Genomic DNA, 22,267 nt, shown 5'->3' with positions numbered 1-22,267 from the left:
GGAAACTAACTAGCTTAGTTTGCAAGTTTTAGAGCTTCCTACCTGATTTAGTTCCGGTTATCTATAGATCTAACTTAAATCTGTAAAGAAGATTGGGAGAAGATTCTTCTCAAGGGTTAGAACTGCGCACTGCTGAAACCCAAAAAAGTTACGATATATCGACAGCGGATTTTCGGTAACTAACCTTAGGAAGCTTTGCGGTTGATATCGACTTAAATAAGGGTATTTACATGTAGGTCTTAACGCGCAGTTGAGGAGTCTAGCGACGAGACAAGTTCTTAGAATTGGTGGTTAGGGAGCTGAAATCTCTTAAAACAAAGAAATATTTGATCCGGGAACATCAATGGGCACTTTATAATTTATTGATATCTTGTTATGAGTTTCTAAAACAAGAAGTTTATCCTTCACACGGCGATCAAAAGATCGTCTTTGGCCACGCGGTTTATGAGCCTCATTGTCCTGGCATGTGTTGGACCGTTTATAACGTTTATAACGTTTATCGCTAGTAAATTTAAATATATGTGCGCCATCCATAAGACCAAGCCTTTTACAAATAAATACCAACCCGAGTTTGTTCTATTTAAGTAACTTTTCGATTTTCACCCTCCTTGAAGATCGACTATACCGATATTACGGCCTTATTTTTGTTCCCAGTTGTTATCGGTCTTATCCAAAATAGTAACCCAACGAGACCAAACCTGGCTGAAAAATGCAACATCAATTTAGTGTTGCCGTCTGTAGCTCGCAGAATACGCACGCCGAACAACACGCAGCTCGCGTGGTCAAACAATTAATCTTACACCGGCTGGACTTTCTTAACTAGTCGTCCACATTCATAAGCAGCCTAGGAAAGGGGTATGTTGCTTGACAGGCAAAGACGCATGGCACCAAAAAAGCTGTACCGCTCTCTTCCGACTAGTATCGCTACCACCAAGTAGCCGTTAGGGGCCTGCGCTTCACGTATCAGCAGATCTAGTTCGGAAGGTTAAAACTTCGAATCGAGAGAATCGATATAAAGAATAGTGGCTAATTAAATTAAATAATAAGATATGTAAACGCTTAGAAACAACAAGTTCAAGTTGGAAGATTTCATAACATCGTTAACCATGCCTCATACTCATATGAATACTTAATAGACTCCTTGAACGGCCCCAATAGCCCCTTCTACCACATCATCACTAACATCCTCCCAGCCTTCTTGCCTCGCACGTGCCAAATCCCATTTCCCTTCTTCCACAATATCGAAACAGTCCGTAGCTGCCCATTCCCCTTCTTTCGAACTCCCTCCCCACATAATTTCCATAGTGAAAGCACAAAGAGCTGCTTCTTCCGCGGTAAACCTTCCGAGGTCGGTGCCTTCAAGAGTTCTTTTGTGACTTGCGACTTTTCTGAGATATCTTTTGAAGGCTTCTCCTTTGATTGTGTGAATGTAGTGCCTCTTTTTTAAATTGCGGATGAAATATGATCTTCTACCGACTGGCGTTGTGTCACCTGAGGTCTTGGTGCTTCCGGCAAGAAGGAACCTCACAATCTCATTAATGGATTCAGGGTACCTTCCACAAGCCACAATGCCTGCGAGCCTTTTCCTTCGTTCGTATCTGATTTCGGGTTGTATTCCCAGATCTTCGTCCTCAGTCTCTAGGATTTGTTTCCCTGTCGCTAATTGTCTAGTACTGAATCCCGCAAACAATGAATCCAGAATATTATTCGTTCCAGATTCCCGAGATGGCACGATCATGCCAGTACTATACCCTTGTATCATGGGCTCGTAACTGAGAAATCCGGGTGTATACGCTTTCTCGCCGACGGCAGCAAGTCTTTTACCGATCCAACCACCAGATGTTCGGTGATTAATCATCTTTTGAAGGCGAAAACTACACATATTGAACATTTGACGACTAGCGAGCGCCAAGTTGAGAGTATTAAAGTCGCAAAGGTATGAAAGAATCATGTTGGTAATTTCGAGAGGCAAAGTGTAGATTGGCGATCTATGTGTGGAGCTAGTGACCGCGAAATGCTGGACACTAAAAAATAGAGATTTAATTAGACTTGGACAATTGTGACGTTTTTGGTATTAATATGATTGTCGCTTACATAGGGACTGTATTTGGGTCCGGATGCCGAAGGAGGTGGGCAAATTCGTGGATCGCCTTCTTTTGTAGGAACGGAAATGGGGTTCTAGATTGTTCCTGCATCGACATTACCGCAGTTAGTAGACATTCGCGTACCATTGTAGCCGTCTAAGTGGAGCATACCAACGTCATAACTTCCTTACTATCGAAACACCCCAGTCTCCACAATTGTTTGGACTCTTCCTTTCTAGACATTAGTATGGGTCTTCGGAAAAATTAAGGATAAACACTTAAAAAAAAAAACTTACAATTGACTTATTAAAAGCCCAGTCCAAATCCATTGAGGTTTGCACCGGAGCCAAAACCCGCAGGCTCCGTGGCCTGATTATGGGATATGGTGGGTGCATATGTTGGCGGTTGAAAGTGCATGTGCAAGCCATGGCTGCTGCTGTACAAAAAGTAGAATCTTTGATTTGCAATTTTGAGGGGGCCGTGCGGTATGAAGAATGAAGGGCGAGGTCCATATAAGAGACCGGAGATAAATATATATAATCTGGTCGAGAGAAAAAATCGTGCAGCGCAGATCAAGAGTCAGGAGAAATGTTGAATGAACCCTCGGAGTTAATGCTAAATCTGGGGAAATCCGTCTGTATCCAGTCGTGTAGTCGCAATCGCTTGTATGTAGTCGAACTCGGAACCACTTTCCTCCAATCACTTGGACCCGAAATTAAGGAATCAGCTATTCCGAACTGCTACTGCAGCTGAATAAGGTTTTCCGCTTAGATTTGAATTAAATATAATAGGTCGAGATGAAAAGATATTAAGTTAATCGAGAATACTTTAATCCAAAGTCCGTCAAGTCAATGCATCTTTGAAGCCCATATATACACATCCCCAATCCCCTCCCTAAACCTCAACTATCTTTCCACAAAAAAATGTTTGAGAGGTTGAGCTCTGGCAAAGTCGCTATCCCTGGCAGAACTATCCCGAAACCGGCAATCTCTAGCCCCAATCAAGCATCCACACACGCGGCAAAAACGGATGGGAACCTCCTCCACCCTCAAATGTGTTGTCAATACAACTTATTGTACAAAAAGTCGACATCCGTATGCAGGCGGTTGCCGTTATTTAATCTATTCGTCGGGTCCAGAACACCGTCTTCCCCCTTTTCCTCCTGTCCTTCCAGTATATCGAGGTAACTAGAAGATTTTCGTCATTGTGCAGGCTAATAAGATTAAGTGCTTCATCTAGTTGGGGCAAGTTTCATCTCCAAAGTCTACCTTTTGGTACTTATTTCTCGTTCAGGAGCCGCTATATGCACCATGGGTTCTTCGCTGTACGTTACATTCCTTGCCATGTTCCCCATATATCTGACCTGACATACATCTCGTCGGGTTTATACTTCGGAGCTCTCCTCATTTACCTCGTCCCCTCTTCTCATCCTTCTGTTTTTCGCTTTATCCCCTCAAGCTCTCTATCCGATGGCATGGACTTGCATTGCAAACAGTTGCATTTTTTTCCCCTTCGTATCCCGCACGCCAGACGCATCTCTGCACAACGAAGCGAGATATCCATGTAATTCGAAAGGCAGCCGACCACGTTTCTGATGCGGTCTTATGGCGGAGGTGGGAAAGTCTTACTTATCAGTAATATGTCTTAGGTGTGCATTGTCTCCCCGGGGAGCGGCGAGCTAGCAGTGCAGTTCCTCAAACATGCCCTTTTCTGTTGTTTTTTTTTTTTTTTTGGTGTGCGCTAGGGTACCATTTAGCGTCAATAGATTGCTAGGGACAACTTGTACCTTTGATACTATCAATATTTAATTGAGACCCCGGCGATAGAATCTATATATTACAACATGCATATATGGCGTACATGAGAAAATATGAGCTGGCCAAATGCATTGCTCGATGACGGTTGTAATTGCCCTACGAAAATAAGAAATATACCTCGTCTGACACTCTTATACCGTATACCCCATTTTTCCTAAATTCGTTCACCGCCGATAAAGATTCTTGTTTCGTATCTTCTCCACTTCCCTCGGATCCATTGTCAGATTTATAGACTTTACCGGTTTTGGAGGCGTTTCTTGCGCCATATTGGCTGCATTTGCTAGATACTCTTGGGTGTCAAATTGCGAATACTGCGATTCGTACTGCTTATTATCCTCCTCTTCCCATCGGCAATTGTTATCAGAAACGTCGAATTGTGGGTCCTGGTAGCTGTTAAGCATTCCCTGGGTGTCATTTTCGTTTAGTTCTGAGTCCTCGTACTCGTCCGAGTCTTCGGGATTGACCGTGCCTTCATCATCGATTGATAATGATAGATACTGAGAGGCCGTATGACCGATTTCATCGTCTTCTTCCTCGCCTTCGCTTTCGGCTATGCTTGACGTCTCGCTACCCACGTCGACGACATTTGTAACGTTTTCGAAGTCCACGTAAGCGTATGGAAGCAAAGGCCCATTCTCATCCTCTCCCTCTTTTTCGTCACCATCCTCTTTCTTCTCTCCTCGCGTTTCTTCGTCTTCTGATCCATATGATTGTTGGCTTCGGGAACTGCCACCCAGCCATTCATCCTCACTTGTAACACCAGGTTCGGCCCATTTGTTATCTTCTTCGATTATTCTCTCTCTCCGCCGTCGTGCCTTCCGTCTCCTTGCTTTTTTAATATCCCGTTTTCTATCTATTTCTATCCTCTCGTCTTCGCTACCATATATCGATTCATCTGTTCCCAACTCTTCTAGATATCGATCCAGCCTAAATTCCTCCGGTTCGCCGTCGTCCCGTCTCGTATCTTTGAAGAATTCTCCAGAGTCCCATAATTTATCCAAATCAGCAGCTATATCCGATTGAACAATATCATAAATATCATTTGTCCACTCAAACTTCAAGCATTCGTTTTGATCTTCCGTATCAACATGCCTCGAGATAACACCAGTCGCTTCCCCGGAGCAAAGGCCCTCGTATCCCATGTCCCTAGTACCAGAAACTTTATAAGTTCTAAGAACTGGAAACTCTCCAGCCTTAAGTCGTTGCATCATTTGATCTTGCATTTTTCGAAGGATCGTAGAGCTGGAGCCTTCCTCCCACAGGATAGAAGGTATATGGAGATATTCCAAATGGAGAAAATTTGGAATACGGATGATTTCTTGGGCGTATCCTACCTCTGGGGAGATTACTGTCAGCGATGTTAAATTCGGAAACTGTGTCGCAAAATTGCTAGAAACTTCGGCGCCGTTTGGTGAATAGCCGTAAGGAATCTCAAGGGCCTTTATGCTGGGGAAGACGAAGGTTTCATCTGGTTGCCCGGGGTTTTCAATGATACTGTTCCGCTCAGATAAAACTCTGATAGAAATAGCAATGGGGTTTCGGCAGTATCTCAGTGGGACGCAACAGAATGGCAAATATCTCTCAATATCTGCCTTAAAAAACTTGAGATTTCGGGGAAAGCGTATCCTCCCAGTCCTCGTTAATTTATCAAACGCATTGTTGGAAATAAATCGCCCTAAAAAGACTTTTTTGTCCCGTCCGTTTCCATTTGTGAAAGAGAGGAAGTTTGTACGAAGATAACCCTCGTCTCTTGGAAGCTCCGGGTAGCCGGTCTCTGAATGTGTAAAGTCCGAGTTATCCGAGTCATATGTACTAAGATCTGATGCATTAGATCCTGGCGAGCTAGTGTCGTCCTGTGCGTTTAACAGTTGGGAGTTGAATTGACTCGATGGGCCCGGACTTGGCCAAGTTCCTTCAGCTTCGTCGTCATTTTCGGACGCCCACCAAAAATCTTCACTGCGGCATCGAAACTCTAGCCGCCCGATGTCATCATAAAAAAGTAAAGTCGACAAGCAGGAAATAATGGCAACGTATAGGTTTATTGAAATATTGGGTTCTCTGTTCGTAAAGATAGTAACGCTCGTAATGTCTGTAAAGGCTGACAACAGGCCTATGCAACGAGGCAAGTTGGCGATTCCGTCTCCCACCTCAATTCTCAGGGACCTGTTATTTCTCATTTAGAATTCTACAATCATAACCAACTTCGAGGATAGAATGTGTAACTAACTTAATATGCCGCCGCAACGGCGCAAAAGATCTACCATCGCTGAACCTCTCCAAATCACCCAATTGTCGCTTATACCGACAAGACAATTTCAACCCCCGAATCCGAAACGGGAAAAGAAAATGATACCAAAACTTTGAAGAATGCGCAAGCGTCCTAAGTCCGTCCGAGTCCAAAAATCCAATAACCAAGAAACATAATTCGAGGGGTAGCTCCTGAAGCGGGCAGTTGGAATCCGACTTCAACGCGGTTGCAAATGTTGCAAACTCTTTGCCGAAGTATGCCATCGATATCTCGATCTCCTAGTGTGTACTCAAGTGGTTTGAGCTTGTCGGTTGAATACCTTGAAGATGTAATTAATGACCATCGATGGATTCAACGAACTGATTTTCGCCGCTTTATACAGTCCTGACGCGGGGCGTCGAAGGAAATGACCCGCGTCATTTCGGTGACTATAGTTAGCTTTCATGCATACCATAAAACTAGCCGGGGGGAAACTTCGTCACAGTTGCAGTGCAACACACGACTGCAACTGCGCGCCGGGCGGAAAAGCCTAACAGCCAATTCTCGAAACTATCTAGAGAATTCACAAAAATCATACCCAAAGTGGCTGCGGCAAATTGGTGAGTCACCCCTATCTAAGCGTTCCCATGGCCATCGGATTAACTAGGAGGTACTATATAAGAGGTATGTACTACTATGTATACTCAGTACTATGGAGATGTACAGGAACAACACTTTTAACAAACAAAATGCAACAAACTGACTGACTGAATGAATTCGTCTCTCAGGCTTTAGCCTTGCTCACGGCTGGCCGTTTCATGATTACCACCCGCAGGTTGTCCAGTCAAACAAGTACTCTCCATCTTTCCTCTCAATATTACAAACTAACGACTTGTGGCGGTGTTCTTTTGACCCAGGGTACAGCTTATCTGCACAGCCGGTGAACTTCACGCTCCTCAACTCCCTCCACTCTCCATACCTAAACCTAAATCTCAAGAAACCTTCAACATCTTCAATTTCATAATTAATAACACCACGATCTATCGGCCAAAAAGTTTCCAAATGCCTCAAATTTGGAAAATTGGGTAAGTCGTTGAAATCCGCGTCCGGACATACAAAGCCGCCAACCAGCCTGAACGATTCCACATTTGGAAATTGGAATGTTAATTTGCGTAAGTAGAGGGTAATCTTATCGGTGTCTGGGGATAACACGAGTGTCTTTATTGCTGGGAATTGGAGGATTTCAGTCGGGTTGGTGGGGTTGGTAGTGTGCTTCAATTCTTTCGCCCTTTTGAGGATAAGGGTATCCAATGTCGCGCAATTGATCAGGGGGAGTAAATGAATTTCAGCATGCTGAATACTCAATCCCAGCGATTTAAGTTCTTTCGGTAGGCGTATTTCGGCTAAGCGCCCAATAAACTTTTTTTCCCGGATGTAAGGTCCTAGAAAGTCTCGCTGTACTTGTACATACTGCGCCAATCGGAATTTGTACTGCTTCTTTTCACTATTCCGCACTTTATATGGTGGTTCCGGTAGGGAAATGAGCCCAGAGAACTCATCTTCATATTCTACAGTCTTGCCGTTTGGTACGTATTCTGCGGCTTCTAGATAAGCAAACTTCGAATCTCCTTTACGATATTGCTTTTCATAATAGCCACTCCATCTCAAATCAAGTATTTTGAGGTTATCGTAGAATGGTAGAGTGCTGAGGAGACGGAAAGTTGCCAGATAGAGTGTTCTTTCAAAATAACGAGAATTTTCGACCACAACCTCTAGCTGTGAGATGTTTGGAAACTGTTTGATTAAAGGTATTAGAGCAAGTAGGTGTCCGGCGTCGTGGACCTCGACAGTAGCGCTCCTATATTCTCCCGAAAAAAAAGCCATTTAATGAAGTAGTTAGGTAATTTATTCAAATACCCAATTTACTGGAGGAAAGCCCCGTTGAGGGGTAGAAGCTAGACCGTTAGGCTAGATTACTTACCGAATATGCCCACGGAACGACGACAACATTCCTTCGTCGGAAAACGGTTTGAGGTGTTCACAATCTGCCGAATTTTTCCAACATAGTTGTACTCCAGAGAACCGCTTTCGAAACGTCAAGAGGTAGCATCGTCGTGAACAATGCGCGAGCCGGTTTATCGTAACATAATCTAGAAAGGATATGACCGAGAGTAGTATTTCCGTAGGCAGAGCTAGGAGCGATAGCTCTGATTCGGTTTCTTGGGGGGTTGTAGTGGTAGAGGACATTGTAGTATTTTGTAGAGGTATAGTTGCAAAGATCAAGAAAACTTTAGTCTGGTCAAGTATTAATTAATATTATAATACCGCAGACCCTTCACACTTCCGAACGAATCGAAGCGGCTACGTGGCTAAAATAGGTTATCTCCGAGAAGCAAACTCAATTTTCCAATGTAAGACTCATACAAACCGCAAAGTCCCCCATTGGTTCTGACGACAATCTTTTGTCGCTACTTGCAAATAACCCTTCTTTGAACCGTTAACGCGTTTTCAAATATTGAAATGTTATGTTGTAAGGTCCTGCTATCTGAATTTGTCGTCGAAATTCCGTTGTTACCGCTGCGTTATATCGAAGAGCAAACACTATATAATAAAGGGGAATGCTATCGCCAGCCCCTTTCTTGCTGGTACCAGCCCCTCTTAGCTTGTCTTGTCGCCAGACTCCTCAACTGTGTATTTTGCCTATATGGCATATGCATCAAAAATCCAAACCCTAGTTTATAAACAACTAGCGCACAGACGAGCTCACAAAATAGCAAACTCACTAGCGAGTTCCACAAATAGATTCCTAGATAGGTCCACAGGCTAGATAACTTACGTGCTAGATGGCTTGTATATATCCTAAATAACCTACTGTGCTAGAAGGAGGGTTTATTGATACCGTCGTATTAATACAGTTTTTTGGTTATGATACGGTATTAGGGTGTTTAATACGAATTAGAGCAGTTACAACCTATATTTCTTTAGTAGAGTTTTAGTCAGAACCACCAAAGATATGAACACAAATCATAGGTTTTCTATTAAAAATTAGTGGCTTTCTAAAACCCGATTTTTGCTAGTTTATATATAATGACGACTTCGCTGGCTTGAATAGTAGGCGCGGCCCGCAACTAGTTTACATCTGCCGCCTCGATATCAGTATAATTCCATTAAACCCCCCCACTCTCCTCCAAATCCATCTCAGTATCCTCACCAGACCCATCCTCCACCTCATCCCCACTCTCCCAATACTCCGAATCACCACCATACGATTCCTCCTCTTCCTCCCCATCCGAAAACTCGTACTCATCACTCCCACTATCAACATACTCCGAATGATCACTCCCAGCATCCATCTCCTCCCCAGAACTATCATCCCCATAATACCCATCCAAATCCCTCCCACTCCTCGGATCCCTCAATATCTCCTCCTGAAAATCCGCCAACTTCATGTCTTCGAGTTTATAACCCGTATCCCCTTCCCAATATATATCATGACCTCCACTTGAATTCAAAGAAATCTTACAAATTAGATGGATATGCTTCATCCCCCCACCATCTTCTACTTCATAATTCCCAGAGAACGAGATTTTAGGGTATAGCGGAAGATGACCACCTTTTAAAAGTTTCTTGATCGCTCGCTCCAGATATCCTACCTCTACATACCGCCAACGCATTTTATGCCACGGTAGGTTAAAAATTTTGACTTTTGGAAAAGCCTTGATGAATTCCGACCAATGTAAAGTGCAATACTTCGTCACCGACATGAACTCAACGTTCGGGAAATGGTTATTAATGATTTTCGTCTCCGCATAAAACCCAACATGACTGAAAACCATCGTTGTAACCATAGGGAATTGTAAAGTGCTACTAAGCGCCTTACTATCCCTAAATTCCGAAGGGAAAAAATCAAAAATCAAAGTCGTGATGTTTGAACAATTAAGCATGGGGATCAAATAATACGGCGTCTGAGAACCCATTCCCAGTTCCAGTGTTTGTAGATTTTTCGGGAAATATATCTCCCCGGATAACGTCTTCTCGATGACTTGGACTTTCGAAAGGTGAGGGCCGATCATTTCCTTTACTTCTGGAAACATTTGTATATCCTCATCATATTGCTTTCGCATTTTTTCTTCTTTCTTTCTTTCTTGTTCTTGTTGTGCTGCTCCGAAACCTTGGCCGATGAAGATGATGTCGGTGTCGAAGACGACTTGGTATGCATACCAGTTTATCGAAAGGTATGTGATATTATTATAAAACGGAAGGGTGCAGAGGAACCGGAATAGCGCGGCGAATACGTTTCCTTCGAAGGGTTTCGGGGCGTGGATGTGGAAGTTTAGACCTCGGAGGTTTGGGAAGACTGTTAGTTTGGATGGAAGGATTGTTAGGTATCTTAGGTCCGCAATGTCCAATACCACCGTACTAGAGCGATTTCCAGTTAGTTATATAACTATAATATAATATCATCATCTATAATGTATAGAATTAGAATTGAGGGGTAACATACTGAACCCATCGCGCCAACGGCGCCAACCAACCCCGAGTGAACACCTTTAGCCAATACTTATGATTGACCTCCGAAAGCTTAACACCAATGAACCTAGCTGGAAAAGCGATGGAATAGCAATGACGAGAACATCTTGCGAACGCATGTCTGGATTGTTTATCCATGTACCCCAGAACGAAATGACATATTTCGGTGGGCAGGGCGGCGAAGAACCCGTTCCCTTCGGTTTGGTACGACATTTCTTCGATTTTTAGACCAATTGTCTATTCCCCTCCCCTAGAAGACTCTTGGAAATTGGTTGAACTTAAGATTATTGCCTTTCAAGTTGGTTGGAGGTTGATATAAAGGTTGTGTCGATAAATAAACGAGGCGACCGCTACGCGACGAGGCACGAGAATGCGAAGGATGACTGTTCTCGCGACCCGGCTTTCTCGTTATCATGTGAGCATGTAAGCAGGGATGAGGTTCAGTCCACCAAAGAAGCAACGAAATTGAATTTCCTATAATGAAGCTATACATACCACCTTTAGACTAGCCTATTGTGTATCACCAGCCGGAAATGGCTAATTTCCTGATTTGGCAATTGTTCTCTCTTGGCTAAATCCAGGATTCCCCAACACACCAACAGCTCCATCCCAGCGGATCCTTTCAATGCGAGCTGCGCAGCTGGCGCTGGCCTCACCCTCAAACATCCAACATTACCACCGACAACTATCAAACTTCACTACCAGCGGTATTACGTCATATCCTACTATATTTTCTCTGTCCTGGCACTTTTGATTCAATTGTCAGATTTAATATAAATAGAATCAAACAAGGAACTAGCTGCAATGAGTACTGGGGCACAGCTGTGGAGGGTGTTCAGCCCCGCCACCCAAGAGGTAGCATACTTACATCCTGCCTATCAAAATAAAACTCCATGAATTTTAATATCAATTGTGACAAAGACAATGGTGATACTGATAGATTGTGTTTATAGGCAATGCCATGGTGCTCTACTTGGGAGAAAATGGCTGCTGGCGCCCTCGCCTGCCATCTTCTCAATGAAATCCGAGCTCCAGCGCCGGGTCTCGATCCATTTCAAGGGTACGTAGACAAGACTTCATTGATTATTATCTATAACAATCCAAATACTAAAACAGAGAGAACTTGAAAATAGCCTAGACATCCCTCTAATCCGCAACATCCCCCAACCAAACTGTCCCCTCCTCGCCCTGCCCCCCGAAATCCTCTACGTAGTAACCGACAACCTCCACTCCCTCACCGACATCCTCTCCCTCTCCTTAACCTGCAATCCACTCCTCTCCGTCTGTCTCCAAAAGCTTCGAGTATCTCTACACGACCGCATGAAAGGAGCATGGATAAACACCCCCCTCATCTGCCTAGGTTCCCTCACAGATGTCAACGCCGACTTACCACCACACATCCAAGAAATCGACACCGCCCTAGAAATGTCCACCCAACTCAAAGACACCGTCTACTTCCGAACCTACCGTTCCGGCGATCGTAGACATACCTACGATCGTTTCGAAACAACCCATATCCTTCTTAAAAACTACGATAAATTCGATTTATCAGACGACAGCATCATAAATAATAGAATGATGATACCTCTAGCATTCCAACGGAATCAACGAAATAAATTCCCTATATCACCGTTGGATTTTTTAATTTCTTTGACATCTGAACTTCCGGGGTGGACTAGACGGTTGGTTAATCGTGCGATTGATCTTGATAAGGGGGTGTTAAGACTTTACTCCCAAACTGCAAATTACGTTGTTCGTAATCTATCAAGGAAAGAATATATCCCGTTCACCATCGGTAAAACCCTAAAATCAGAGATCGAATCGGTATTTTATAGATCTCAGATTATACCGATAGATCAAGCTGTCACCATCGTTTTTATATTCTTGATCACTTGGTCACCTAGTTTACAAGGACTGGAGGATGAAACGGTTAGAAAGAATGTGGCGGAGATACATGGATTGTGGGCGGGAGACTGTTTTGATGTTTGTGAAGCAGAGGAGTTGAAGGATGGATGGAAGAGTGTGGAGGAGGAGACGTTGTTGTCGTTTAGGTTGTATTTGCCGAAGATGTATAAGAATATGTATGGGTTGGATGCTTGGGGGGAACCTCGACCGGGTCGGTTGGCGGTGCCGTCGCTTTTCTAGGTTTGTTTTCCATTGGAATATGCGGTTTATGGCGTAAGGGATTGGATTTTTGGGTTTTAACGGATTAGCTACTACGATGTAATGATCGAATATAATGAACCAGCACGATAATGACATCTTTCTTAGTCATTTTCTATTCTAATGCTCATAATAATCACAATCAAGTAAACTTCCTTTGTCTTATATATTTCCTCTCTAATATAAACCCAAATCAAAAAAAGCGATATATAGGTAACTAACGTCAGAAACTCCAAAACCCCACTAACATCCCCCAAATCTACTGAGTACCCGCCCCCACCACCGCCTTTTTATCAGCCACCTTTCCCCCTCTATAATGATCAATCAACTCCAACGGCGCTCCATACCCCATACACCTAGGATCAGCATAAGCACCATATTGCTCCAACTGCTTCAAACAACCATCCTTCGATGGATCCGGAGTAGATTTCGTATCTACCGATGGAATGACTGCTGGGAGTAATGCTGGTTCTATAGATAATGGAAAATAGAAAGAATTGCATTAGTTTTGGGTAATGATGGAAGAAAGAAAAAAAGAAAAAAAGAAGAAAAAAAAAAAAAAAAGGGGGGGGGGGATATATTACCGGCAACAGCGACGTTTGAGTCCCTAATCTTCAACTTTTTATTATTATTACAATCGCAGCCGGTATTTGCCCTTTTTTCTTTAATAAGGGTTGGAGAGGCGATGGCGGTGGTTAGGCCGGCGAGGGTGAGGGCTGTGAGGATTGTGGCGAGGAATTTCATTTTTGTGTGTATATAAGAATTTTGTAAAGTACGAGAAGATAAAATTCAAGTTATTCAAGATATATGTATATTGAATCTTAGATACTCAGGTTCGTATGGAAGGATAAAAGACTTCTGGTAATTATAATGGTAAAGAGAAGGGAGAGAGACGGGTTTATATAAATCCATAAGTACTCCCCTCTCCTCGCCTTATAGTGGAAAGAAGTAGTTTAATATCGTGAAAATGGCATATACGACAGTACTCTCGAGTTAATTCTTAAATATATCACGGTATTAATATTGAGCCCTTAAGCTTTCGCTATTCACATACCACCACAATATATAATGAAGTTGAACTCATTTCCGCCTTAAACCCCGTATCGAACAAACCATACCAAACCCACATGGAGAAATGGGAGCATAGATTCAATTACCAACGTGGTTACAAACCCCTCAACCACGATACCATCAAGCCTTAACAACCCCCCACCAAACAATCCCCAATCCCCCACCCAACAATATCGCAAAGAAAGGCTCCACCCCAAACCACCTCCCACCCACAAAACTCGTGGCCGTAACCGCCACCCAAAAGGGATCGATCCCCAACTCCCTCCCGCCGCTATACTCCTCATCCAACACCGCTGTCTGGAAAAGCCTATAAACAGCCGTAAACACTAACCCGGTAGCCAAAGCATTCACCCCTCTCAAAAAGGATATCGTCCATCTCTTCTTTCTGATTGTAGACCATAATCCCATTACTCCAGCTGCAAGAATCATCCCCGGTGTGAATATTCCGAAGAAACCGATTATGGCACCTAATTCCTTCGGTATATTATTACCACCACCAATACTACTGCGAACAGCCAAAGAACCGAGATAAACAGCAAAATTAAAGTTAGGACCGGGAAAAGCTTGGATTACCGCCAGTCCTAATAAGAAATCACGACTGGATACCCATCCTTCTCCTACTATATAATCTCGAAGGAGTGGGATGACCACGGGTCCTCCGCCGAAGATTATGGTACCCGCGAGGTATAGGTTTGCAAAGACGGAGTAAGGGAGTGGTGGGGCTTTTAAGGTGCCGCGGAGGACCATTACTGCTATGAAGGTTGTGAAGAAGGCGAGGATTACGAGGGTACCGGTTCGCCAGGTTAGTAATTGTTTTTCTTCTGTGGTTTCTTGGGGTGTAGCGACGGTGGTGGTTGGGGAAGAAGGAAGGGTGGAGACTGGGAGGATGGCGGTTTGATCTTGATGTTGGTGGTCTCTTCTTCTTTGACGGGTAGTTGTAGAAGTTATTGATGTTGCATCCTCTTGAACTATCGGAGCTTCACTTATTACCTCTTCCAAGGATTCTTCTTGATTCTCTATCTTCTGTTTTTTAAACTTCTTGAAGAAATTCTGAAGCCATCGATAATCCCATACCACAGTCGCTACTCCTCCCGCGAGCATGAGTACGGGGAAAAACCACAGTGCGGAATATAACATCCCCACGGCTCCTCCGAGGAATACTAGGATCCTGGTTATTTTATCTGTTATAGCCTTTTCGGATAGTTGTACTGCTGCTAGGGCGATTATCCCCACCGTTGCGGCGTTGAGTCCCGATAGTAGGGCGTACACCGGTGACGGCATTTTGTCACCGATTTTGGAGACGCCGAGGGATAGACCGTACATTCCTATGGCGCCGGGGAGACTAAAATCATACATTAGCATATATTGAGAATCTAGAATAAACACAGAACTAGGGGGGTGGAGACAAGACTAACCTCCAAATGCAGAATGCAAGGAAGCCGCCGAGGAAGCCGCCGTGGATTGAGTTTATGCAGAACAGCATTTTGGTACTCGCCGGACCCGGGAGGGCCTGGCATAATGCGAAGAGTTCTTGGTACTACAATAAAATGAAATTTGTTAGTTTTTTTTGATATTATATTAGGTATGTTATATGCACCAACGGGACACGGAGGCAGTGGCTTTCTGTAATAAACTTACCATCTGTTCATCAATCCATTTTAGTCTATCCACAAACTTCGTATGGAACTACAATATCCGTATTAAATTAATAGTCCTTTTATAAATTTCGTGCACTATTATTGAGGGAAGAAAGGGAGGAAGGGGGAAGTTTACAATCTGAAAATGAACCGGCGGACCTCCGAACGCAGTAAACCCCAAATGCCAATTCGCAACCACAAGATCTCTCCATTTCTCGGAAATATTAAGCTGAACACGAGATCGCGTTGTAGACGTCTCGCGTGACGGTTCTTCATCGCGATGGGCGATGGGAGAACGGAAGGATAGCATCTTTATCTATATTCTCGCTTTAGAGATATCGACAATACGATGGTATCAATCGAACCACAGTTATAGTCATGCGACTACCACGATTGAGGAAGTTATTGGAATGGTATTCAAAACACCCCCTAAGCTAAGTATTATCAATTTATATAATTTTCTTGGTCTTGATCTTGATACCCAGACTCCTTTTCGCGTGCTGAGTCAAACTGGAGTCTTGAACCCAGCCAATAACAGCAAAAGCCGGAAGCACGCCATTGCTATCACCGCGCCCATTATATTGTCATTGCTGGGAGTTGTTGCGGGGTGGATTTTGAGTTTGACACAACACATTTGTAGAATATTGGGTTTTTGATAACAGCGCGATTGAACCGACGGTGAAGTCTGGGAGCGAGGATATAAGTAGGAGCTTGGAAGGTCTGTTGCTTTATGTCTAAGACTTTCTAAGGGTATAACACCCCTAAGTCCTCCCTGTTGAGACTGGTCGTGTTAACCCAGAGCTCAGCAGACCAAGTCGGCGCAATTTGTGACTTTGTTTGAGCAACAACCTGAATCTTATGCCAAGCATTTCCAATGTTGGTTCTCATACACAGAAGGAAGACAATATACTATATGGTGTCAGATTCAACTATAGTATACCAAGATTATTATCAACCGTGGAAGTTGAAGAATATTATACTATCATGATACTTAAAGCGCTTTATATCTGTTCGCGCTAACCTGTAATTACATCTTATCTCCAGTCGCTCGCGCTCGACTGGCTCTAACGAACGGGAAAGGGTATAAATTCTAGAGTTATAGGGTACTCGTTTCCCGCCTGGATAAAAACGAGCCGTCCGTTGGTCTTTAAACGATTAAATGTACGTGCGTGTGTATGACATCTGATATGGTTCTGATCATGACATGACTCTCATCCAAGTATACACATCTATTCCGGGTGTGGGAATCAGCTTAGAAAGATTCGGTAGATTCGGCAGCGAAAGCTCCCCACCCCCTTGCAAGGCAAGAAAAACGGGAACGTTACCCTCTCTGCAAGTAATAAATTACACATATTATGATACCGCGCGCTTCGAGAAAAATAAAAATTTGGACTGACGATCAGATGTTGTAATCATGACCAAAAGGGATTCTTAAATGAACACAAGAGAAAACAAGCTTTGATCGGAAACTGCGAAACCTTCAGATGTATTGTTCTCTACCCATGTATAGCGCCAAAAATAGCGACCGATTGGATTGATCGAAGAGAAAGGGTGGGAACCTGGCAGGGAATAAAAAAAAGGAACGGAAGACTCCGGAAGAATGGCATTGATGCAAGATGCAAGGCTTGCGAAAAGGACGGGCGCGGGCGTTCGAAAGGATCTGCGGGGTTCTTGTTTGAACAAGCCAACTTGTTCGTTTTATCGATATGCGGCAAAGCTCCAATTCGAATTCACTGTTGGTTCCACAGCTGTTAACTGTTTTTGTAGTTACTAACTATACTAACTAGCTGCGGAGTCCTAATAATTGTCGGCATCCGAGTCCGAGAAACATGTCTCCGGCGACTTCGAAAAATGTGATCCAGAATCGCATATAAAAAAAGAATCTCAAATGCTTCAACAGCGATCGCCTTGAGGAGGAGCTTTGACAAATTCAAGACCCCAACCGACATCGAATCTTGCCGTCCAACATGCCTGCCTGCCTGTCTTGCTTGAACAAACAGGACCGGGATAATTTGCAGACGAGGTTGGTACGCCACCTGATTGGCCAAACCTGCAGACTGGGGTGGCAGCCAAGTCCGACTAGAGCCAATCGCCAAACGGGAGGAAGCGCTCTCCACCGCCTTTTTGATGGTGTTTTCTTATTTTCCTTGTGAACGATCTATAACCGCTGAGAAATAGCTCACAGGCAGCGGGTTTGTTCATTGGGCGGGCGGTGGGATTATGTTCCGTGCAGGCTGGGCTGGGCTCTCTTCGATCGAACCAACCAACAGCCGGAAGAGTTAGCTGTGCATGAAGATGAAGAAAAGATGGGAAGACGGACAGGATTGGGGACTCAAAATGCAGCTGCCGCCCACATGGTTTTTCGTCCCTGCTTTTTTATTTTCCCCTTCCCTTTTCTCTCTTTTTCGATTCCTTGGTGGTTTTCGACTGTACCTTTTTACATCCTTTCGAAAGAACGAACGTGATCTCGGGAATTCCTCCGACCAGACATTCACGAAATAAAAAAAGATAACTTTTTATTCTCTCTTCGACAAGAGTTTCAGTTGCAAATGCTCACCCGCCTGCTGGATTGAAAGAGGACTTCTTCTTTTTTGCCTGTATTAATCAATAATCCCGACCTGCTCAAAGTTGACCTTTGAGCTCTTCGACGGCAAACGACCCACGACAAACAACCAAAAAAAAGACCCGACACGAAATTAAATACTTATTTCGACCGGTTCCTTTCTTCAGGCTCTAATTAATATTATTATTTTATCACAAAAAAGAACTCGACAAGATGCTTCGCTCACTCGTCGCTGCTGTCGTTCTTGCGGCTACAGCTTCCGCTCACTTTGTCATCACATACCCACCAGACAGAGGAAACTCTTACAACACCCAATTTCAATTCCCATGTACGAATCTACTCTCCCCAAACTTCTCCTCTATATATTATATATAAAAAATAAATCTAGTAGAATAAATAAATACTAATGTCGTTGATGAATTATAGGCGGAGGTCTCGAATCTACCGGCAACCGCTCATACTGGCCAACAAACGGTGGCGCAATGGCATTCGTCCCTCTCCACGACTTCGCCTTCACCACAATCAACATCGCCATCGGAGACAAGATCCAAGAAACCACCGATGTTAACAGATGGAATCATATCATGGTTCCTACGTTCAACCAAACGGGAGGAAACGGAACCTTCTGTCTTCCACTCATCAAGATCCCACCATCCCTAAAGCCACTCGTCAAGGCTGGTGTCAATGCCACCATTCAGATCGTTCAGCTTGTCGCTAGCGGAAGCGCTTTATACAATGTATGCATTCTGACAATCTACGATTTTAATAAAAATGATCATAAAAGCTAATATGATAAAACAGTGCGCCGACATTACCTTCTCAGACACAGAAGCTCAACGCTTCGGTAACCCTCAAATCTGGAACACCATCTGCTTCAACTCCACAAACATAGGCGCGAACCACCTTGCCAACTCAGAACGTCAAATCAACTATACCGAACTCGCTCTTCAAGAGTTAAACCTAAAGATGGCCGCTGGCTCACACGTCTCCATCGGTGCTACAACACTATTAGCATCGCTGGCAGTCTCGATGGGTGTTCTACTAAGCGGACTATTGTAGTTCCCGCCATCTTTTTTTAACATTTTGGTTTCTTGAAGTTTATTTTAGCTTATTATATACGAGTCTTCTTATTGTTGTTCGACGGTAGTGGTGAGGGGGCGGTTTATTAATGGGTTGAAATTCTGGGTGCTTGTTCTTTTTTCTTCGTGCTCCTTTAGCGACTTCTTTTCTACTTTATATCCCATCCCGACCTGTATAGTTTTCCTTCACCTCATCACCTCCTCTCACCCCTTTTTCTCATTCATACCTACCTACCTACCTACCAATCATCTGTCCGTGGGTTCATGCTTTTGGCATCAGGCGTACATCTTGCTTTTCTCAGGGTTCTGTTTTTTATATTCTGTTACTTTCCTTTAAAGAAGAGGGCATCGTGTATACCATATATACCCACCCTTTTATATACTTATTCCTTCCGGTCCTTCTCCCGTTTTCCACCCAAGAGGGGATAGAGGAGGAGGACTAGGACTAGGACAGATCTGCGATGTAAGGGCAGTTATTACCACCAGGCTGACCCAATTTACGCTCCTTAATATGAATAAACTAGATAACAAATACCAATTAAGAAGAATGATAATGGATGTTATCATTGACGAAGATATTTTCTCCCTCTCTCTGTTTTTCTGATGATTATATATATAGATAATATAGATATATCTATATAGTGAATAGTGATATGTATATGTATTGGAGATATATTATATTATTTATATACGTGATGACGTGAAAGGTCCGGGGTGGGAAGGAGGATTAGGTGGCACTTAATACTCTTACTAGCTGTATTACTGTTAGACCAGGTTGTGGAGGTAAGTATCACGCAAGTTAACACGACCGATAAGATCGATTAAGTTAAAATTAAATTAAAGAAAAGGATAAGATAACTGCAGTTGCTCGGTCCTCTTGTGTACCCCCTCTTCCCCCCCCCTCGAGGAAGTTGGGGGGGGGGGGTATATTGGTTGCGGTATTAATTTTTTTTAATTTTTTTTTTAGCAGCTTGGAATGCTGGAGTTTTTTTGTACGGTCGGGAAGTGTAGATGTTGGATGGGTTTGTGGATTTTTGCTGGTGGATATGGGGAGTTTGTACTGGTACGTCCAATGTGCAAATCGGACGGGATCAAAAATCACGTTTGATGCAATGGTCGACACGTATATCGCACGATGATATCGATAATGGCATTAACGACGACCGAGATGCTTTGCAAGTTTTAATAAACACATCTATGCTATATATCGAAACGAAATATATTGTTAAAAGTTTCGAAACGTATAACCAATTTCATGATATTTTTTAAAGCAGCCATGCATCCGCTATGTTCGCCGAATTTAACGAAGAAAAACATGATATGATATCTAAACTTTTCCTACATGCGCATTATCGACGTATCGTAGGCATCGATATCGCGATATAGACGGCTTCATACATACATACATACACATAAAGTTAACCCCCTTGTAACTTATCGCCCTTTTTTCTTGCTTGCTTGGAGGACAATGCGTAAGTAAGCTAAGTGAGTATAGGTAATGCAAGTGCAAGCTGCCTATCCCAATCCCGGTCGAGAAACTTCATGCCGCTTTCGAACTTTAAAGGGTGTGTAAGCGGCACGGAGATCCCGCGGTTTATCTATCGGTATTCTATCTATCTAGGGTAGACGAGGGATGCTGTCAAACCGTAAGATTTTCTTATGGGGTGCTGGTTGGAGATGATATATCGCTCTTTTTCTTTCCTGGGGATTTGGGGGGTATGTATAAAACTTGTTATCTATAGACGGCGGGTTGGGGTTGTATGCCGGCGAGTCGGTTGCATGCGGGTTGGAAGGACTGTACTGCTGACTCGCTTTGGTGGGTGATACTACAATACTACCTATATACTCCTACATACTATGGAAGTACATTGGTACCTAGATTATTGATGTTTTCTGTTAGATTGTTCTATTATTTTTCTTCTGTCGCTTGGTTGAGCCTCTTAGCTCCCATAGCAGCCAATTGGTTCTCATGATATACTTTACATCCAGCCTCTAACCACCAAAACCAACATCCCGATCTCAAAGCCATGCAAAAGAAAGGGATTAACAAAAGAGCTCCGATCTTAATATAATCCCTCCCTCCCGAGTACCGAAAATAACTTTTTTTTTACCTGTTCATTTCAACCGGTTCCTAAACCCCCCCTTACATATATATCTCTAATTCTGTCTTTTTCTTTCCTTCCTTTGCATTGCACACCCATCCACAAATATTAAATCCCATGAATTAAGCGATCTAAACATGGTTGGTGGGGGGGTTTTGGGCCGCGCGACCGAACTGCAGGTGTACCTGCACCACGATCTGCATTGCTGACAAGTTGCCTCTTAGGTACCATTTTTCTCCATTGTTTCATGACCGCAGCAAAAAACAAAAAGATTCGTCAAGCTAACGAAGGTTATTTTCTCTCTCTCTCTCTCTCTCTCTTTTGCCTGGGGAATACAAATATCTCGATTGATGAAACGTCGACCAAAGACGGCCAGACGGGTGAGTGAGTGGGGTGTGAGGCGATGCATGTCGATAGAGTATGTATACACATGTCAGGTACAGAAAAATCCCCACCAATGAGGCCATCTAATTCGTAGATCTATCTATCTATCCTCGCGAGGCTTCCAATGTATCTAAAAACTGATCCTCAAGTACTTACTTCCTTAGAAGAGAAGTACCTGGCAGACCATCTAGCGCGCACGGGCAACGATCTAAACTTAAAGCTATAATATAATATAACCCCCAGGAAACATGCACTGCATATACACACACCGACCGTAAGATTCAAAATCTGTCTTGTTGTTTTTTTCCAAGCGAATTCGCGACAGGGACCATTTCTAACTAAACCTATTATAGTACACTTTTTTTTTGGGTATGTACATCTATGATACTGGAATGATTAGTAGTTTTCAGGGTTTGGAGTGAGGCGGTGGAACACAGGATAAGAGAACCTTTTAAGTACCGAGAGACAAAGTGTATGTCGGTCGGTGAGAACTGGTGGGGCCGGACCAGGTTGGTTGGTTGCAGGTTTTTTAGCGTAATGCGGACTTGCGGCGTGGGCTAAATATAATTTTGACCACGCTTCAACACATCTTATCTCATCCAGACTTCGA

The 22,267-nt window shown here is 43.5% G+C and overlaps 8 protein-coding genes across 8 annotated transcripts; 2 read left to right on the top strand and 6 right to left on the bottom strand.

The window, feature by feature from the left end:
* Positions 1 to 1,129: 1,129 nt before the first annotated feature.
* AOL_s00169g118 (uncharacterized protein) lies at positions 1,130 to 2,479 on the bottom strand (the record flags this gene model as incomplete). The annotated part of the gene is made up of 4 exons (XM_011127475.1): positions 1,130 to 2,024; positions 2,095 to 2,189; positions 2,256 to 2,315; positions 2,381 to 2,479. 4 exons carry the CDS (start codon positions 2,477 to 2,479, stop codon positions 1,130 to 1,132), a joined length of 1,149 nt encoding a protein of 382 aa, XP_011125777.1.
* A 1,586-nt stretch (positions 2,480 to 4,065) lies between these two features.
* Positions 4,066 to 6,078, bottom strand: AOL_s00169g117 (uncharacterized protein; the record flags this gene model as incomplete). Its single annotated transcript, XM_011127474.1, has 1 exon — positions 4,066 to 6,078. One exon carries the CDS (start codon positions 6,076 to 6,078, stop codon positions 4,066 to 4,068), a length of 2,013 nt encoding a protein of 670 aa, XP_011125776.1.
* An 872-nt stretch (positions 6,079 to 6,950) lies between these two features.
* Positions 6,951 to 8,138, bottom strand: AOL_s00169g116 (uncharacterized protein; the record flags this gene model as incomplete). The annotated part of the gene is made up of 2 exons (XM_011127473.1): positions 6,951 to 7,986; positions 8,110 to 8,138. The coding sequence occupies 2 exons, from the start codon at positions 8,136 to 8,138 to the stop codon at positions 6,951 to 6,953; spliced, it is 1,065 nt and encodes a 354-aa protein (XP_011125775.1).
* Positions 8,139 to 9,295: 1,157 nt separating this feature from the next.
* Positions 9,296 to 10,871, bottom strand: AOL_s00169g115 (uncharacterized protein; the record flags this gene model as incomplete). The annotated part of the gene is made up of 2 exons (XM_011127472.1): positions 9,296 to 10,547; positions 10,633 to 10,871. 2 exons carry the CDS (start codon positions 10,869 to 10,871, stop codon positions 9,296 to 9,298), a joined length of 1,491 nt encoding a protein of 496 aa, XP_011125774.1.
* Positions 10,872 to 11,614: 743 nt separating this feature from the next.
* Positions 11,615 to 12,803, top strand: AOL_s00169g114 (uncharacterized protein; the record flags this gene model as incomplete). The annotated part of the gene is made up of 2 exons (XM_011127471.1): positions 11,615 to 11,718; positions 11,792 to 12,803. The coding sequence occupies 2 exons, from the start codon at positions 11,615 to 11,617 to the stop codon at positions 12,801 to 12,803; spliced, it is 1,116 nt and encodes a 371-aa protein (XP_011125773.1).
* Positions 12,804 to 13,080: 277 nt separating this feature from the next.
* On the bottom strand, positions 13,081 to 13,565 carry AOL_s00169g113 (uncharacterized protein; the record flags this gene model as incomplete). The annotated part of the gene is made up of 2 exons (XM_011127470.1): positions 13,081 to 13,292; positions 13,406 to 13,565. 2 exons carry the CDS (start codon positions 13,563 to 13,565, stop codon positions 13,081 to 13,083), a joined length of 372 nt encoding a protein of 123 aa, XP_011125772.1.
* Positions 13,566 to 14,012: 447 nt separating this feature from the next.
* AOL_s00169g112 (uncharacterized protein) lies at positions 14,013 to 15,839 on the bottom strand (the record flags this gene model as incomplete). Its single annotated transcript, XM_011127469.1, has 4 exons — positions 14,013 to 15,234; positions 15,308 to 15,429; positions 15,531 to 15,578; positions 15,666 to 15,839. 4 exons carry the CDS (start codon positions 15,837 to 15,839, stop codon positions 14,013 to 14,015), a joined length of 1,566 nt encoding a protein of 521 aa, XP_011125771.1.
* Positions 15,840 to 18,305: 2,466 nt separating this feature from the next.
* On the top strand, positions 18,306 to 19,151 carry AOL_s00169g111 (uncharacterized protein; the record flags this gene model as incomplete). Its single annotated transcript, XM_011127468.1, has 3 exons — positions 18,306 to 18,420; positions 18,519 to 18,829; positions 18,894 to 19,151. 3 exons carry the CDS (start codon positions 18,306 to 18,308, stop codon positions 19,149 to 19,151), a joined length of 684 nt encoding a protein of 227 aa, XP_011125770.1.
* Between the last annotated feature and the right edge of the window lie 3,116 nt (positions 19,152 to 22,267).

The sequence above is a fragment of the Orbilia oligospora genome, assembly GCF_000225545.1.
Source record: "Orbilia oligospora ATCC 24927 unplaced genomic scaffold scaffold00169, whole genome shotgun sequence".
NCBI classification, from domain to species: Eukaryota; Fungi; Ascomycota; class Orbiliomycetes; order Orbiliales; family Orbiliaceae; genus Orbilia; species Orbilia oligospora.
Note: the sequence above shows the minus strand (reverse complement) of the source record. Positions and strands in the feature narration are given on the sequence as shown.